This window comes from Rhinolophus ferrumequinum, chromosome 17 (assembly GCF_004115265.2).
Source record: "Rhinolophus ferrumequinum isolate MPI-CBG mRhiFer1 chromosome 17, mRhiFer1_v1.p, whole genome shotgun sequence".
Classification (NCBI taxonomy): domain Eukaryota; kingdom Metazoa; phylum Chordata; class Mammalia; order Chiroptera; family Rhinolophidae; genus Rhinolophus; species Rhinolophus ferrumequinum.
The window spans coordinates 13,945,782-13,962,173 of NC_046300.1; the positions used below are offsets into that span (position 1 = coordinate 13,945,782).

A 16,392-nucleotide genomic window follows, 5' to 3' on the forward strand; every position below is an offset into this window, starting at 1 on the left:
GGGGATAGAGGCATAAGAATACCCTGGGAAGTTCTTCCTGCCGAGGTGACATTAAAATTGACAGGCAAATGATTTTAGGGAGCCAGCCACGAAGACGTGGAAGAATGGTGTTTTAGGCAGAGGGGACAGCAAGTACAAAGGCTCTGAGGAGAAACAGGCTTGATGTGTTCAAGGCATGAGAGGGCTGGGCAGGGCCAGGTGTGGTGGAACCAGCAGAAATGGATAGATGTCAAATGAGTTGGAAGAGTTAGGATTTGGACTATGCAGAGCCTTGCAGAGGATAGGAATATTTGGATTTACTCTGAATAAGATGAGCAGTGGGCTGGAAGGAGCTGTTGTTGATCAGAGGAGTATGATGATCTGATTTTTAAGGGACTTCCTTTCTGCTATGTGGAGAATGGAGGGAAGAGAAGATGAGGCCAGTGAGGAGGCTGTTGTGGTGGTTTTAGGAAAGAGATGATGATAGCTTGCACTAGGATGGTGTATCAGTCAGCTATTGCCACAATAATGCTGTGTAACAAACTACCCCCCAAAGTCAATAGCTGACAATAAGGCTTTCTTCTCATGCTCACTTCTCTGCAGGCCGACCGTGATTTGGCTGGTCTAGGTTGGGCTTGGCTGGGCAGCTCTGCTTCAGACTTCACATTGGCTTGGCTCCACACTGTGGGTGAGGCTTAGGATAGCTCCTCTAGTCTCTGTGCTGAGGCCCAGGCTGAAAGGGTGGTAGCTATCCGGGGAAGCTCTTTTCATAGAGGATTAGTGGAGCACAAGAGCAAGGCAAACAGCACAGTGGTTTAAGGCTTCTGGTCACAACATGCCCACTAACATTCCATTGGCCAAAGCAAGTGTGTCATCAGTAGGACAGGGAAGTTTATTCACCCACAGCGGAAGGCAGGAATATATATTTGCTAAATGGCAACTCAAACTATCACAGATACCGTGTTTCCCCGAAAATAAGACCTAACTGGAAAATAAGCCCTAGCATGATTTTTCAGGATGCTTGTAATATAAAATAAGCCCTACGTATTTCCCCGAAAATAAGACCAGGTCTCATATTAATTTTTGCTCCAAAAGATGCATTAGGGCTTATTTTATATTACGAGCGTCCTGAAAAGTCATGCTAGGGCTTATTTTCGGGGAAACACTGTAGTAAAGGAAGAGAATTTAAGACATGCTGGTGAGTTAAGCTGGCCAGATTTGTGATTGTGATTGCATTGGACCTAGGGTACTACTGTTACACTAGCCACCTCAGCCATCGCAGTTGCCTTTGCTTGACTACTTCCAATGACTGGGAGCTCACTACCTCCCTAGGCAACATTTCAGGGTAGTCCCAACAATTGCAAAGGTTGGCATGAACTTGCACTCCAGGCCCTGGCTGTGCCACCCTGGGTAGCCTAGGCCCATCTGTGACTTATAGAGATTATAAAACCTCACTCTTGTACTCTGAAGAGCCCAGTGTCTTTAGCAGCCCCAGCACAGACTCCTGGACTGTGGTCATGCAGGGCTGAGCTGATGTGAAGCCTTTGTGGGCCCCCCTTGTTGCTTCTGTGGGAGGCTCTGAGTAATGCTTGCTGCCCCCTCCCTTCATCAGGACACGCCACGTCTCCATATGCATGCCTGGTTGTTTTACTTAGAAAAATCACACAAGCACGATGAAAACAGATCCAATGGTGCAGAAGTACGTGAAGTGAAAGAGAACCTCTCCGTCTCCTTCCCCTCCCCCCACAGTCCCATCCCCCAGATATACCCACTTTAACTGCTCAGTGTATATCTTCCAGGTCTTTTTCTTGTTTTGTTTTTTGTTTGTTTGTTTGTTTTTTCGTCAAACTGTTTGTCTTAGATGTGCTCCCAAGGGAACACACACACGGAACTTCTTTGTTCTCTTAATTGTCTGTATCAGAGTCCAGAGTCGGACTGTACCCATAATTGATTTTAAAATTCTTCCTATTGATTGGTTGTTTTGTTTTTATGGTATTAAGAACAATGCTTCAATGAACATCGTTGCATGTATATTTTTGGTGCACATGTATAATTATTTATGAAGTTAGATTACTAGATGAGGAATTACAAAGCCAATTTAAAATTTTCTTGGTAGATAGAGCCAAACTGCCCCCACAAAGTTTCCCACCAGCTATGTCGAAGCGTTGTGCTTTATGCTTCTATTCATGTCGTCTTAGAGCATGGTAGATTTTTTTTCCAGCTTCTTTATGCTCTTTATTCTAGGGAGATTGTGGTCAGTTCAGATTCCCAGATCATTTTTACATGGGTTAACATGTATGACAGCATCTGGTTAATAGAACTTGGTACTTGTAGTTTCCTATCCACACTCAGGTATCACCACTGATGAGAGATGGTGAAGAAGAAAGAGAATGCAGGAGATGATTGACAGGAAGGGTGGGGGGGTTGTTAACCAGGAGGGAGTTGGGTACAAAGAAGCCCAGTGCCTGTGTTCCATCAAGCCCCCTAACCTGTCTCCCTGGGAGCTCCTAACCTGAGTCTGGGCCAGCTGTCCCCGGTCCAGGAGCTGCCCCAGGTCCAGCAGGCCCCCCCGTCCCTGGCTGACACGTATCTCCTGATTGCACGCAGACCACGCCGTCGGAGGAGGCAGGCCGGCCGCAGATGCTGATGCCCCAGGCTCTGTGTGTGGATGGCTTCGAGGGGCCAAGAGAGCGGCAGCGGGCCCTCAGCGCAGTCAGCGTCCTCACCAGCGCACTGGAAGGTCAGCACCCCCCAGTGTCATCCAAACGCTCCCCACCTGAGCCCGGCATCCCCCAGCTGCCTGGCCTGCCTTGAACACCCCCACAGCTGTCCCAAACTTTTCAGTCTGTGTCCCCTGCCCTCGGTGTCTTTTCATTTGTTTCAGCTTGTTCTTTCCTGGGCATTCTTAGGAGTCATGGCTGTATTTCTTCCAAACATTCCCGCACCTGTCCCGGCTATCCCAGGGTCCTGCCAGTCCCATGCTATCCTCTCCCAAGCATCTCCGTGTTTGCCTGGGACCTTCCTATCCTAAACATGCCTGTTTTAGCCTCTCTGCAGCCATTCCCAGATCTTCCACAGGCTATCCCAGGCATCCTGCATCTGCCTCAGCCACTCCCACCCTAGGCAACCCCACCTCTGTTCCATTCTGAACTTGGCACCCCCGCTTCTTGGTGCCGCCTGTCCCGTATGTATCCACATTTTTTCTGGCCTCTCCTAGGCCACCCCCTATCTGTTCTAATGTGTCCCAGATATCCACATCTATTCCTTCCTGTTCTGTTCTGGGTGTCCTGACATCTGAACCTGCCTATCTCAGGTATTGTCTCCTCCTTTTCATTTTGTCCTCCCAATAGTGTCCCCATATCTGTGTAGGACTGTTGTCTCAAGAGAGCCTACATATGTCCTACTCTGTGCTGTCCCAGCTGTCCCCACATCCATCCTGGCCTCCTGTCCCTGTGCTCTCTTCTTTCATATTTCCAGGGTAAGGAGTCAGGACACAGGCTACCCCTCCCCTTAGCCTTCCCTGCCCCTTTCTCTAGCCCCCTGTCATGTATCAGCCCTGTCAGCTCCCCAAGTAAGTCATACATCTTTTCTTGACTACCGTGGATTATATATGAGTCAGTCAACAAAAACAAACCATCTCACTGGCTGTCCCCCCAGAGTTGGAGGAATCTCACCGCAAGTGTCCGCCATGCTGGAACCACTTCGCCCAGCGCTACCTGATCTGGGAGTGCTCCCCACTGTGGATGTCCATTAAGCAGAAAGTGAAGTTCATGGTCATGGACCCCTTTGCCGACCTCACCATCACCATGTGCATCGTGCTTAACACGCTCTTCATGGCACTGGAGCACTACAACATGACAACTGAATTTGAGGACATGCTGCAGGTCGGGAATCTGGTAAGCACCACCAGCAGCTGACTCCAAAATGGGCGTCCTGGTATGAAAGGTTCTCGGCCACCTGTCATAGCCCTCATGAGACAGGGAGGAGGGAGCCAAAACACAGACGGGTCTTCTGATGGGGGAGTCATTGTGGAAGATATCTGAAGGAAGGATCAGCTTTTAAGGAGCTAAGAGATGTAGTTGGGAGTGAAAGGTTTGGGGATAAAGGTTAACGAATATGCCCAGAGGCTAGAAAACAAAAGTGAGGTGGGGGTGAGCCTGAAATGTGTGAGGACACGAGATTTGGCAACAGTAAATGCAGCAGGGGAGTGTGGCAAAAAGGGGCCGTTCTCTTCTAGATAGAGCTTGCATTCCGTGAGCACCAGTGTTTGGCGGATGGAGGAAAGAATGGATGGATTGTTAGATGGAGAGAAGGAGGGAAAGAGAGAGAGCGATGGATGGATGGATGGATGGATAGATAGATGGATCGCTGGGTGCAGTGAGTAAATCAGGCAGAACTAGATTTTAATTCTGTCTCAGCTCTTACTAACTATGTATGTGACCTCAAGCAAATTACTAAGTCTCAGTAATTGGCACAATACATATTTGTTGAATTTAATAAATGCAAAATTAGTATGACTGTTAACCTCATAAGAAGCTAATGACGACTGAATAAGAATGTGCGTAGTGTGCTTGGCTCAGAGTTTGATAAACAGTAAGCACTAAAGATAAATGATAAATGTAGTTATCATTGTGATTATTAAAGAGACTATCCCTGGAAGTCAGAATATCTGGGTTCCAATGCTGATTTTTTTTTTCTTTTGAGATCAAATCAAGGCCTACGTCTTCACTCTAAAGATGGGAAACTGAGGCCTGAGAGGTGACATAGTGGTAACATAGTTGGGCATGTAGCTACTGTCTCTTGATTCTGAGCAACAGGGTTCAATTGGCTCTGCCCAGATAAGCAGTCAGCCCTTCTTGAGGGGATCCTAGGGTAAGGCTGGCAAAGAGCCCACTGGCCTCTGAAAGGAGCTCCTGGGGTCATCACTGAATTTGGGTGGAGGGAGGAGTTCATTCAGTCCAACCTCTCTCTTACTACAGATCCAGCCTTGTCTTGTTCCTAGCAGCATAGGTGCCTTCCCACACACCCCCACCCCCACACCCCCACTCCATGTCTCCAGGCACGCAGGTCTCCCACACTGTGGAGTAAAGACCGTCTTCTCTTAGTACTTTCCATATCCAGGACTCTAGAGGGTTCTCTAGAGGATCTGTTCACATTGTTTCACAAATGTGAGTCCATTTGCTATAATTCTACTTTTCTATGCTAACAGAAGGAAAAGCTATATCTCAGTCTGTGGGAGCCTCATGGCACAATTGTGCCTCCCTTGTGTTGGCCTTCAGATGGTGGTTATGTAGGGTTTTAGTTGAATGCGGTTTCAATGGGATGTGACCATTGGGTTGTTCTGAGCAGCAAGTCCAAGGTGATGAAAAGCAATGGTGGCTTCACCGGATCACTAAGTAGTGATTGAATCGCAGCTGTGTTAAACTTGTGGTTCAATTCTTAGTAATAGGTCATGTATTTGGATTATAACTCTATCGTGTTCTATTTGGATAGTTTTATTGCTAGTATGGAAGGTTTTTATTGTGTTGCAGTTCATATATTTTACATGATTTAAATATTAAATGGAAAGAAACAAAACCACAAAAATAAGCATGAGTAAACGCTCTTGGTATGGGGAAAAGCCTTTCTCAGCATGTCACTGAAGACAAATTCCATAAAGGAGAAGGGTGATAGATTTAAGGAACTTCTAGCACATCATATACTCAGAGGTAAAAGGCAAGGGAAATTTCTGTTCCTAGCAATATCGTAGACAAGAAAACCTGAAAAGCCTCCGACTCTGAAACAATTAAAAATATAGCAAACATTCTTTGACATGCAAAGTTCATGAGAACTTTTGGCCCTAGTGCCAAAAATCAGAGGGAACTTTAAAACCTTAGCAGTAAACATGTGAGATGGTTCTGTAGTTGCCCTGGATAGTGGGGGAAGAATTGATGATTTGAATAGTCTGGAGGTTTGGATTTCAGTGAACATGTAGAGATAAGACATGTCTTTGGGACAGTGCGAGTAGGGGTTGGAACTGAGTAGCCCCATAAGAATATGAGCCTTCGTTCAGTAAAATGGTGAAGCAGAAAACATCCACACACTGACACTGAGAAATGATAAAAAAGGAAGCTTGTCAGTCTGAACCACCAAATGCAGTACGTAGAGGGAAACTTATAGCCTAAAGTAGCTACATTAAAAAAGAAAAGTTGAAAATTAAATAGCCAATCGTTTGATTCAAGTAGTTAGAAACAAAATAAGTGAAAACTCAAAGGAAATTGAAGATAAGAGTAAACATTAATAAATAATTTTGAAGTTTAATTAGGGGGAAACTTTTGAGACACCTTTTTCAAAAGACTAACAGACAACTTTTTAGCAAGATTAAAATAGAAAAAAATCGAAGGCACAAATAAATAGCGTTAAAAATGGAAAAGGAGGCATAACTACACAAACAGTACAAGTTAAAACAGTATAAAACGTTATAAACAACTTAATGACAATAAATTTTCAACAGACTAAATGAAAATTTTCCTAGAAAAATATGTCACCAAGAAGAGATTTAAGACCACAAAGAAAAGAGAAAAATATAAAACGAAACAAATCCACCAGTGTATGCGTAAGCACATGGTGGCAACTTTGCAAATTTAATCGTCAGACCTTGTATTAAGATATATTGTAAAGCTATAGTTATTCAAATATTATAGTTTTGGTGCAAAAATAAAAAATTGCTACAGATTGAGAACTTAGAAATAGGAAATGCAAATTTGGAGACTTAATAAATAACAGAGATGGCACTATAAGTCCGTAGGAAAAGATAGACTACCCAATAAATAGCGTTGGGCAGAATGGTTATCTGTATGGAAGAAAATAAATTTAGATCCCCACCCTACACCATACTCATTAATTACTTGTGGGATATTAAATTCAACACCTAAATGTGATAAACCAAAAATTTTAAGCTTTTAGAATAAAAACGGGAAAAAAATATTTATGGTCTTGGGGTCGGGAAGGCTTTCCTCAACAATATAGACTTTATGCCATGAAAGAGAAGATTGATAAATTTACCTATGTTAAAATTTATAATGTCTATACCACAAAGGATATGATAAACAAAATGAAATCACTACCACAAACTGGAAATTGGTATTATGAAAAGCATTTCATGACATGAAATCCAGAATCGGTGTTAAATGCTTACATATCATTAAGGAAAATAATGACAATGGAATGGCAAAAACGTAAGTACAACCATGAACAAAGAAAATGACGGGCAAATCACAGAAGAGGAAATTCAGATGGTTATAAAGAAATTAAAAGAAACAGAGAGGAATGCAAATTAAAGCAACATTGAGCTACTATTTCTCACCCATAAGAGAATCAAAAATAAACTTACATGTGTTGGCAAGGAAGTGAAACAGTGGGAACTCACACTTCATAAGAGTGTGGATTTGGTACAGCCGTTTCAGGGAGCAATTGAAGAATATCAGGTAAATCACAGATGTGCATACCCCATAACTTAACAATTTCATATATATGCACATATATATATATGTGTATATATATATATATATATATATATATATGTGTGTGTGTGTGTATATATATATATATTATTTATTCTTAAGAAAGTCTCACATGTCTGTACAAGGAGACCTATACAAGAAAGTTCTCTGCAGCATTGTTAGGTATAGACAAAATTGGAATCAACATAAATGTCTCTCCATCCATTAAAAAATAGATAAATAAATTGTGTTCATACAATGCAATACTGTACATAATTAGAATGAATACATACACATATATCAACATGGATCAATCTCATAAACAATGATGTTTAGAATAAAAGGAACTTGCAAAACAACATGCAAAAATAACCCATTTGTATAAAGCTTAAAACAATGCAAAAACGCTATATATTGTAATTATATACATTGAAACTATAAAAACATGCATAGAACGATAAACATCAAACTCAGGATAATGATTACCTTTGAGTAAATGTACAGATGGCTTCAGTTTTACCTGTGATGGCACATGGTTAAGACTTTGTGGTCGAAGCTGAAGTGCTTAGGTTCAATGTCAGGCTCCATCATTTGGGCCAGTGGGCTAACTTCTCTGTAGTATCTCAGTTTTCCTATCTGTAAAATGGGGATAACAACAATGTATATCTCACAGGGTTATTGTGAGGATTAATGACATAATAGATGTAAAGCAGTAGTACAGTGCCTAGCATATAGCTATTATTTTGTATGGAAACATAAAACAAGATTTGAAACACTTATGGCAAAATATTAATAGTTGGCAGAGTTCAGTGGTAGATACAAAGGTACTCATTATATTATTCTATACTTTTCTATATGCTTAAAATATTTTGTAATTTTAGAAAATACAATGACAAACTAGGAAAATTGTTGCAATACATACAGTAGACAAAGAGATTATACCCTAAATATATAAAGTATATTTATAAGCAACAACAATAACAACAAAGGTAAATGCCCTAATAGAAAAAAATAAGCAGAAGACATGAACAGGTGCTATCACAAAAGAAGAAATACAAACATCCAATAAACAATAAAATATGGCTCTTGTCCTGCTCGATTGCAAAGGCTAATGGGAATGGAATGACCAGTATTAGTGTGGTTATAGGAAAACATTCACATGCAGCTCATGGAATTAAAAATGATCTCTGAGGGTCATATACTCGTATGTGTCAGCATCTCTAAAAATGTCCATTGACTATGCAATTCCATTTCCAGGGATTCATCCTAAGAAAAAATTGGGCAAATTGTTTTAAAACATGTATGTAAAAGGATCTGTATTATGACAGTGTTTTTAACAGGGACTAAACAATGCCCATCACAGGGCAACGGTTAAACTATTTACGGCCCATCTGCACATCTACACGCAACTGTTAAAAAAGACAGGAAGAAAAAGAAAATGATGGTCTATGTAGGTCACGTTCAGTTGGCATGGAAGGAGGGTCACAAAGTACTGTGCTTTAAAAGCAAATGTACAATGTAGACAGGATGATCCCATTAAAAACTTACACCAAGGTTCCCCAAAAAGTGGGTTCACCCACTTCCTGGGCAGCCACCATTCGCACCCTGGTTCAGTGAACCTGCCAAGAGTCAGGGAAGCGGGTCCCCAGGCTCACAGCCTCTGTCTGCCAGGTCCCTGGGATCCTGTAAGTCACGCAGAGTTGTTTGTTTCTGAAGGCAGCCCCTGCCTGCGTCTGGAGCTCTCGGCCACTCTCCACAACCATAACAAATGCTGTCGATGATAACGATAATTGCCCTCCGGTAGGAGCATCCACTTTACATCCATTAGCTCTAACTCTGAGAAACCGCCCATGGAGTTATTAATATCCCCATTTGCCATATGAGAACACTCAAGGCTCAGAGAAATGAAGAAACTGGCCCAGGATCACACAGTGACAGACCCTGCTTTGGAACCCGGGTCTGGCTGCTGTTCTCCGCACGTCTGGAACCATCCAGCTTTGATCACGTGGCCTTAGAAAGCCTGGGGTGATCTTTTGGAAGGAGAAGTTCTGGTAGCAAAAGCCATGTACTTCTAAAGCACTGGTTCTCAAGCTTAGCTGCACATTAGAATCACCTAGGAAGTTTCTTTAAGTTTCAATACCTGGGCTACACTCCCGTCCAACTTAATTCAAATTGCTGCAGGTAGGACCCAGGCATCAGTATTTTTAAAGCTCCCTAGGTGATTCCAAAGTGCATCAAATTTGAGAACCAAAATAGCACTTTTCAAACTTCAAATTGCCTGGAAATCTAGTCAAAATGCACATTCTTCCTCAGGCCTGGGGTCTTTGGGTTCCTGCATTTCTAAAGAGCTCCCAGGAGATGCTGTTGGTTCTTTTGCTTCTCACCTCCCCAAAGGCATTCCCCCAAAGAGCCTCTGCCATCTCCTTCTGTCTTTTTCTCCTGACTTCCAGCGCCAGTTAATATCTGCTACCTTGCTGCCAAAATAGCTGTGAACCTGGGCAAAGTGAGGCAGGAGATCTTTCCTGAGCTCCTTTCCCCCAAAATGAGTATTCGTACCTGGAAGCCTGTCAAACAGGTCTTAGAAACACACCCCCACTGACACACTCAGGCAGGTGCTGGGTGAGACCAGAGGGCTGGGGGGAAAGGAAGGGGAGCCCAGGCCCCACCCTAGGGCCTTTTGGGGAAGCCCAGGGCAGCTGGGCAAGAGCTCCAGCTGAATAGGGAAAGCCTCCTGAAAGATAGGGAAGTGGAGCTGGGCGCTGCAGGACACTGGGCGCTGAAGGTCACAGGCCCAACCGTTTCTCTGTCTGTTGAGAAAGTGGGCTGGCAGCGTTCTTGGTGTAGTAAGACAGAAAAGGTTCCTCCTGCTGTGGAGCTTCCCATCTAGCCCAAAGGAGACGCAACAAATACACAACTACATATAGTATGTCAGATGGAGGTATTTGAGGGAAAGACAAATAAACAAGGAAGAGGGATAAGGAATGTGGTGGGCAGGGCCACTAGTTTATGTGTCAGGAAGCATCATCCATTAGGTGGCTTTTAAGCAGAGACCTGCAGGGAGTGAGTCCTGTGGATGGAGGATGGGAACGATCCAGGGAAAGGGAGAAGCCAGTGCAAAGGCCCTGAGGAAGGACCAGCAAGGAGGCAGGCATGGCTGGAAAAGTCGTACGGGATTGGGACAAAGGGATGGAAAAGTTGTGGGTGCATAACCTGGAAATAGGCCTGGGTGCTGGGGGAAGGGACAGAACCATAGGGTGCCTCTCCACACATTGGGCAGCCCAGGAATTTGAATTGCGGTTGGAGGCTATTGGGGGGCTCTCCCTCTCCCAAGACGCCAGCTAGGGGAGGAACAGTTCCCTCTGGGTACAAGCACAAAAGAGACCACTAAAGTCATGAGGGCTGGGCTGGTGGGTGGTGCCCTGTGTGACAGTGCACAGGTGCCCCTCCACCTGCCATCCTAGTGTTCCCTCCGCCAGGAACAACACAATCCCTGCCCCCCACCATGGGGGCTCATCTGAGCACAGAGGGAAAGGGCTGGTACTGGGGTGACTGACAGATGCCTCTCCTCTCTTTTCAGCACAGAGCCCCCTAGGGTAGGTGCTAATGGCAGAGTGACCCCCCTCCTGATTGCTAACCTCAGCTATGCCCCTGTTCTCACCTTCACCTCCTCCATAGCTACTACTACAGGCCTGACACTCTCCCCAGGGGTAGCCTGGCACTTTGACGTCAGAGCTCACCTACAGAAGACCTCAGTGCCTCCCCACTGCCCTCAGGATAACCCTCTAACCCCAAGAAGGTCCTGGCTTCCCGCCAGCCACTCCTTCACAGGATATCCCTTCCTCCTAGAACCGTGCTTCCTTCCATCAGAGCAGTTGGCACACCTCGGGCAGTTGGTTGTGGTCCCAGCTGCCTGGCCCACCACACAGTGGGCTTCTTGACCATGGGCTTTGCTGGCAAAGGCTGGGCACCTCAGGACTCGTGAGTCAACCAGGGGAATCCCAGCCTCTGCCTACCTCAGGAACGTTTCCAGGAGGGAGAGATGGTTGCTCTGAGTCTTGAAAGATATCACAGTGTTCATCTCCTGGTTCTCATGTAGGTTCTCAAACTTCCTAGCTACATGACCGCAGAGAACTTACCTGACCTCTCAGCTTCCTCACCTGAGATGATACTTTCCTTGTCAGGTTGTTGGGCAGATTAAAAGGAACAGCACATGCAAAGCGTTCGAGCCCAGCTCTTAGCACATAGTCAAGCCCTCAAGAAGCAGTGGCTGGTTATTATTACAGTGAGAAGAGTTCAGCGTGTGGACGCGGAGGGAGCGGGCATAGCATGGACAAAGGTCCTGAGCCATGGGAGCCAGGGGTGTTTGCAGGAATGCATGTACTGTGCACGTGTGGAGCAAGGGTGCATCCTGTGGCAGCACAGGCTGCAGGGCAACTGGGCTGGGTCATGTCACCGCCCACCTAGCCTGCCCTGCCGTTGGGTGCCTCTGAGACTGTAGTCTCTGCAGGGCCTGCCGTGGCCTGGCTGTTTCCGAGGGCCAGGTGGGTGGGTCATGCTTGGTGAACATCAGAGAGGGCCGGAGGTACCCCTAAGGGGCTATGCCATGGCCAAGCAAGCCCCCACCGGGACCCTGGGTGCTGCCAGAGCTGGCAGCCCAGGCTGGGGAGTAAGATTCGGGACAGAATGCCCCTGATGGCCAGAGGGTCTTTCCAGTCCAAACGTTGGGGACCTCTGATTCCCGCTCCCTCCCCAGGTCTTCACAGGGATCTTCACAGCAGAGATGACCTTCAAGATCATTGCGCTCGATCCCTACTACTACTTCCAGCAGGGCTGGAACATCTTCGACAGCATCATCGTCATCCTTAGTCTCATGGAGCTGGGCCTGTCACGCATGGGAAACCTGTCGGTGCTGCGTTCCTTCCGCCTGGTACCCAGCAGGGCCCTCTGCAGGGGGGCGGGGTGGGGGTCCGGGGCACTCAGTCACCCCAACTCTGATCCGTCATGCCTTCACCCAACAGCTATTTGCTAGGTAGCCCTGGGTGCAAGGCCCAGTGTTATGATGTGGGGGTCACCAAGGTGGGCAAGACAGAGGAGACATCCCTCCAGAGGAGCAATCAGGGTGGCCATCCTGATGATTTGCAAAGCCCTTCGTGGTTCACCATGACCTCTTTAGTTCTCACAGGATCCCAGGAGTGGGGCTGGTATTACTACATCCCCATTTCACAGATGAGGAGACTAAGACTCAGAAAGGTGAAACCATTTCCCAAAGCCACATGGCAAGTAGCAGCTGGAGCTAGTTCTGCTGACAGCTCAGCGGGGGCACTGCCTGCTGGTTTCAGAATCAGCATTTTGGAAATTTTACACACGAACCGCCTGGGGATCTTAAACTGTAGATGACGGTTCAGCAGGTCTCAGGTGACGCCAGAGCTCCTGATCTGTGGACCATGGTTTAACCTCAAAATGCCAGAGAGGTCCAGACATGGGGCTAAGGGTAGGTCACGGAAAACTGCCTGAGGAGGTCCGAGCACTATTGGTGGCTTCATTGGAGGCTAGGAAGGCAGGATGGTGGGGACAGTAGAGAAAGGCCAGGCGGTGGGTTCTAATCACGACTCCATTGCCATGAGCCAAGTGACCTAGACAAGTGACTCCATCTTTAAGGGTTGGCTTCTTCTTCTGTCAAAGGAGATAATAATAGCACCAACCTCTTGTGGTTATTGGGGGTTCTGAATGAGCTGATTCATCCTCTGCATAAGGCCTGGCACAGTAGGTGTTCAATAAATGCAAAGCACAGGCTCCCTGTCTCTGTGGTAACTAAGAGGAGAGAAAAATGGAGGCAATCGGGTAGCACAGTGATGGTTTGAGTTGACCTGGAAGGGTATCTGATGAAGAAGGGTCTGGCAGAGGAAGGACATTCCATGTTGGGGCAATCTACTGGGAAGTTCCCGGAAGTGACACCGAGGGGAGTAAGAGAGGGGTGTGGGCACAAAGAGAAGGACCGGGCGGGGGAGATGAGGCTGGAGCTGTTGATTTGACTCCCAGAGCAGAGCCCGCTGAAGCCACCTTCAGGCTGTGGAAAGAGACGGTAGTGTGTACTCTTGGAGAAACAGGGTACAGCCGGTGTCAGTGACCTCCAAGTGCTCCGTGGGTTTTCAGGCAGGAGCCAGGGAGATAAGGGTGCCCCTCACAAGGACCCTTACCTCCCCAGCTACGTGTCTTCAAGCTGGCCAAATCATGGCCCACCCTGAACACTCTCATCAAGATCATCGGGAACTCAGTGGGGGCGTTGGGGAACCTGACGCTGGTGCTCGCCATCATCGTGTTCATCTTCGCCGTGGTGGGCATGCAGCTGTTTGGCAAGAACTACTCAGAGCTGAGGCACCGCATCAGCGACTCAGGCCTGTTGCCCCGCTGGCACATGATGGACTTCTTCCATGCCTTTCTCATCATCTTCCGCATCCTCTGTGGCGAGTGGATCGAGACCATGTGGGACTGCATGGAGGTGTCTGGGCAGTCACTGTGCCTGCTGGTCTTCTTGCTCGTGATGGTCATTGGCAACCTGGTGGTAAGTTGGCCAATGGCCTCACACACACGCATTCAGCTACCCATCCATTCATTCACCAGCTACCCATCCACCCACTAATGCATCTGTCCATTCACTTACCCTTCCTGCCATCCATCCACTCATTCACTCAGCCATGTATCTACCAAACCATCCATCCATCCACACATCAGTCTGTCATCTGTCCATCTATTCACCCATCCATCGGCTCACTGACCCCTCCTGCCGCCTATCTACTCATCCCTTCATTCATTTGCCCACCAATGTACCCACTTACCCATCCAGCTATGTACTTTTCATCACTCTATCTATTCACTTACCTATTTATTCTTCTGTTTTTCTACTCATCCATACATCGTCCTATCCAGCCAGCCATCTACTCATAAATCACCCACCCACCGACTCATCCATTCATCTGTCCACCTCTTTGTTAATCTGTCTACTCAGTTACCAGTCCTCAGATCCATTTATCTGCTTGCTCACCCATCCATCCATCCATCAAACCCCATCTACTCATTCACTTACTATCCATCCATTCATTCCTCACCTATCCACTTGTCTGTCTACCAGCCACCCATCCATCACCCCCATTCATTCATACACAAACATACACTCACTCCTATTCACCCGTCACGTACCCGTTCATTTATCCACCCATTCATTCGCTTGCCCACCCATCCATCCATCCATCCATCCATCACCCATCTTTCCACTCACTCATCCATTTCTCCACTCGTTCATCCACCCCACATCCATCAACCTACGCATCCATTCACTCAGTCATCAGTCCCATCCAGCTACTCATTTATCTACCTATTTACTCAGTCACTCATTTACCTATTCATCCATTTGCATCATTCTTCATTTTTCATTCATTCATTCACCCACTTATTTGCGTATTTATTCATTATTTACTCGTTTTGTAGTCATTATTTACTCATCTACCTATTATGTTATTAGTCATTCACTGTCAGTGATTTGCCACATGGTTTTTCAATTCAGCTTAACAAACTTTGCTGCACCCCTATTGCATGCAAAATATTGTGCGACATGCTGTTGGGCATACAGAGGTGAATGTGACCCTCACATTGCTCATCAACTTGAGAGAATTGGGAGGTGGGGGATTCAAACAGGCATGAAATAACTCTCACGCTGATCAAAATGATCAGAGCCATTAAGAAGGAGCCGAGATGGGTGTTGATCCTCTCCACCTGTGGAAATCAGGGAAGACTTCCTGGAGGAGGGTTTGGAGCTCGCCTGATAGACAGGTGATGCTAAAGAGGGAAGGAGCAGGATGAGCGGAGCACAGGTGCAAGCTGGTGATGGTCCAGGTGAGGCGGGGCCTGTGGGAGCCTGGTATGTCACCCTGAGTTCCTGATGTCATGAGGCGTCCAGGCCTTTGCTCCCATGACATATGTCTGTCAGGGGCAAGTGCATCTTGCCTTGTGTCTTTACAATGTGGGGAATTCCAGAGCTGAGAGAAATCAAAATCTAAATGCCAAAGAAGGGGTCTTTGGAAGAGGCAAGGTTGAGGCAAGCCAGTGGTTCAGGAAGAAGTAAGAGTCCACTGTGGACATGGAGCCACCTTCCTGGATACGTACCTGTTTTGCACATGCTCAGATATCACACCTGCATGGTCTGGCTCCCAAGGGCGTGAGCAGCACGTCATTTCATATCAGGATTTTAGGTGGTATGAATACTGTGGGCTGCTGATTCCAGAGCCCTTCTCGAGACTCGCCTGCTTTCTCCTGCCACATGTCTTAACCAGGCCAGGGCGGACCCAGACCGAGATGGGGACAGCATCCCTCAGGCCCCACAGGTGGAGCCGAGAGAGGAAGCCGGGCCTCCATGCACAGGGCTGGAACCCATCTCTTTGGCTGGCCGCACAGCCCCCTTTCCATCCCCCCCATCAGGCCCCCCATCAGGATGGAGCCTCACTCGGCCCCTGGCCCAGCCCCAGAACCACCAGACTCTGTGCGTTCTAAAGACGGTGCAGGTACGCGGAGCTCTCAGCCCACAGCCGGGCTGAGCTGCCCTCACACACACAACCCTGCGATTTCCAAGCGGATCTGTCTGGGGATGAGAAGATTAGAGGCTGCCGGGGGAGGGAAGCCACCGGCCCACGCAGCCCCCTCCCTGGCCGCCTCAGGAATTGGGCTGCTGCCTGGCGTGGGTGGAAGCAATTGCCATTAAAACGGGAAGCGATGATCAGGCAGGGGCTGGGGAGCAGCCGCATGATTGACAGGGAAAGCGCTGAAAGAAGCCAAACTTCTGAAGCTGGCAACAAGGGAGGTCCTAGTGTCCTGTGTGGGTGGACAAGGCCGCCCAGCACTCCCCTGCCCTGGCCCCAGCCTGGGCCCCAGAGGCCTGGAG

The 16,392-nt window shown here is 47.1% G+C and overlaps 1 protein-coding gene across 4 annotated transcripts in view; it reads left to right on the top strand.

Moving 5' to 3' along the window:
- The window catches only part of SCN5A (sodium voltage-gated channel alpha subunit 5), a 79,400-nt gene that overhangs the window by 31,699 nt on the left and 31,309 nt on the right, over window positions 1-16,392 (top strand). For all 4 annotated transcript variants that reach the window (XM_033133105.1, XM_033133104.1, XM_033133102.1 and 1 more), the window contains exons 12-15: window positions 2,587-2,719; window positions 3,637-3,875; window positions 12,214-12,387; window positions 13,666-14,022. In XM_033133105.1, coding sequence (XP_032988996.1) covers window positions 2,587-2,719; window positions 3,637-3,875; window positions 12,214-12,387; window positions 13,666-14,022 — 903 coding nt within the window. The remainder of the gene's footprint in view (window positions 1-2,586; window positions 2,720-3,636; window positions 3,876-12,213; window positions 12,388-13,665; window positions 14,023-16,392) is intronic.